The 1,546-nt window shown below is 51.9% G+C and overlaps 1 gene segment (V, D, J or C); it reads left to right on the top strand.

The window, feature by feature from the left end:
- Positions 1-707: 707 nt before the first annotated feature.
- LOC124098381 (immunoglobulin heavy variable 3-33-like) lies at positions 708-1,292 on the top strand. The segment is given in 2 exon segments: positions 708-804; positions 909-1,292. Coding segments are annotated over 2 exon segments (408 nt in total).
- Positions 1,293-1,546: the final 254 nt, after the last annotated feature.

Here is a 1,546-nt window from a genome sequence, read left to right as displayed (position 1 = left end):
ACTCAGCCCATCACAACTGAAAGTGAGGACACAGCCTGGGTTTCTCCCTACCCACACTTGGGCCTTGTGCCCACCACAGATGGCAGTAGCATGTGGACCTGAGGGCTCTGTGCCAATGGGATGCTCCTGAGCTGAAGGAGGCCCTCACAGGGAGGCACAGCCTTCCCACTGCAGGCAGCCTCTGAGGCCCTCAGCTGGACCCCTCCCTGGAAAGCAGGTGGCAGCAGAGGGGAGAAGACACACAGCACATTTCCAATGCAGGACGGTTCTGAGCACCTCACCAGGTGTGTGCACCTGGGAGTTGGAGGAGCGTCAGGGCAGCAGTCATGTCCAGGGTGAGAGCAAAAGACCAGGTAACCAGTCACTCTTGCCACACATGAGTTGTTGGACAGAGTCAACCAACACTTATGCTTCTGTGTTATTTTACATTTGCACCAGGGAGTTAACACCTCAATTATATATTTTAGTGGGCTTGTAAAAATAAATCAAGAGAAATTAATTGAAATAGGAAAAGATCACAAAAAAGTTCTACCTTCCTTAAAGCAGCCTCATGCAGCTCCAAGGCTTTCCCAACTCCACTTAGTGCTGCTCTATAAGGCCTCCACCCAGGGCTGCTATATAGCAGGAGGACATGCAAATAGGGCCTCCCCCTGCTCATGAAAACCAGCCCACCTGACCCTGCAGCTCTGCACAGGAGCCCAGCCCTGGACTCCCAGCTCAGCCCACTCAGTGATCAGGACTGAACACAGCTGCTCACCATGGAGAGTGTGCTCAGCTGGGTTTTCCTGGTGGCTGTTTTCAAAGGTAATGAATGGAGAACCAGAGATCCTGAGTGTGTGAGTGGACAGGAGTGAGAGGAAGAGTGGGTGAGTGACAGTGTCCTGACCAGGCTCCCTCTGTGTTTGCAGGTGTCCAGTGTGAGGTGCAGCTGGTGGAGTCTGGGGGAGGCCTGGTGCAGCCTGGGGCTTCCCTGCAACTCTCCTGTGCAGCCTCTGGATTCACCTTCAGTAGCTATGATATGCACTGGGTCCGCCAGGCTCCAGGGAAGGGGCTGGAGTGGATTGCAGTTATATGGTATGGTGCAAGTCAGAAATACTATGCTGACTCTGTGAAGGGCCGATTCACCATCTCCAGAGACAACTCCAAGAACATGCTGTACCTGCAAATGAGCAGTCTGAGAGCAGAGGACACAGCCACCTATTACTGTGCTAGAGACACAGTGAGGGGACCTCAGTGTGAGCCCAGACACAAACCTCCTGCAGGGTGCTGAGGGCCAGCAGAGGGCGCTCATCACACAGGGAGCTCAGGTCATCCAGGAGCAGGAGCAGAGCTGGGGGGTGGGGAGGGCTGGATTCCTGCATCTGGGGGCCTCTTCATAAACCAGCTTCCCCAGGGATCTCTGTGGACTTCTTGTCTCTACTATTCCATGATGTCTCTGAAAGTAAAACTCTTTGTTTTCATGATGTATTTTTCCCTTTTTTCTTCATGTCTCGTACATAATATTGGGTTTATTTTAACATAATTTCATAATCTTACATTATAATAT

Source organism: Marmota monax, unplaced genomic scaffold, assembly GCF_021218885.2.
Source record: "Marmota monax isolate L192 unplaced genomic scaffold, Marmota_monax_Labrador192_F-V1.1 WCK01_AAM20220418_F8-fsc00395, whole genome shotgun sequence".
Lineage (NCBI taxonomy): Eukaryota > Metazoa > Chordata > Mammalia > Rodentia > Sciuridae > Marmota > Marmota monax.
This window is presented reverse-complemented; position numbering and strand designations above follow the sequence as displayed.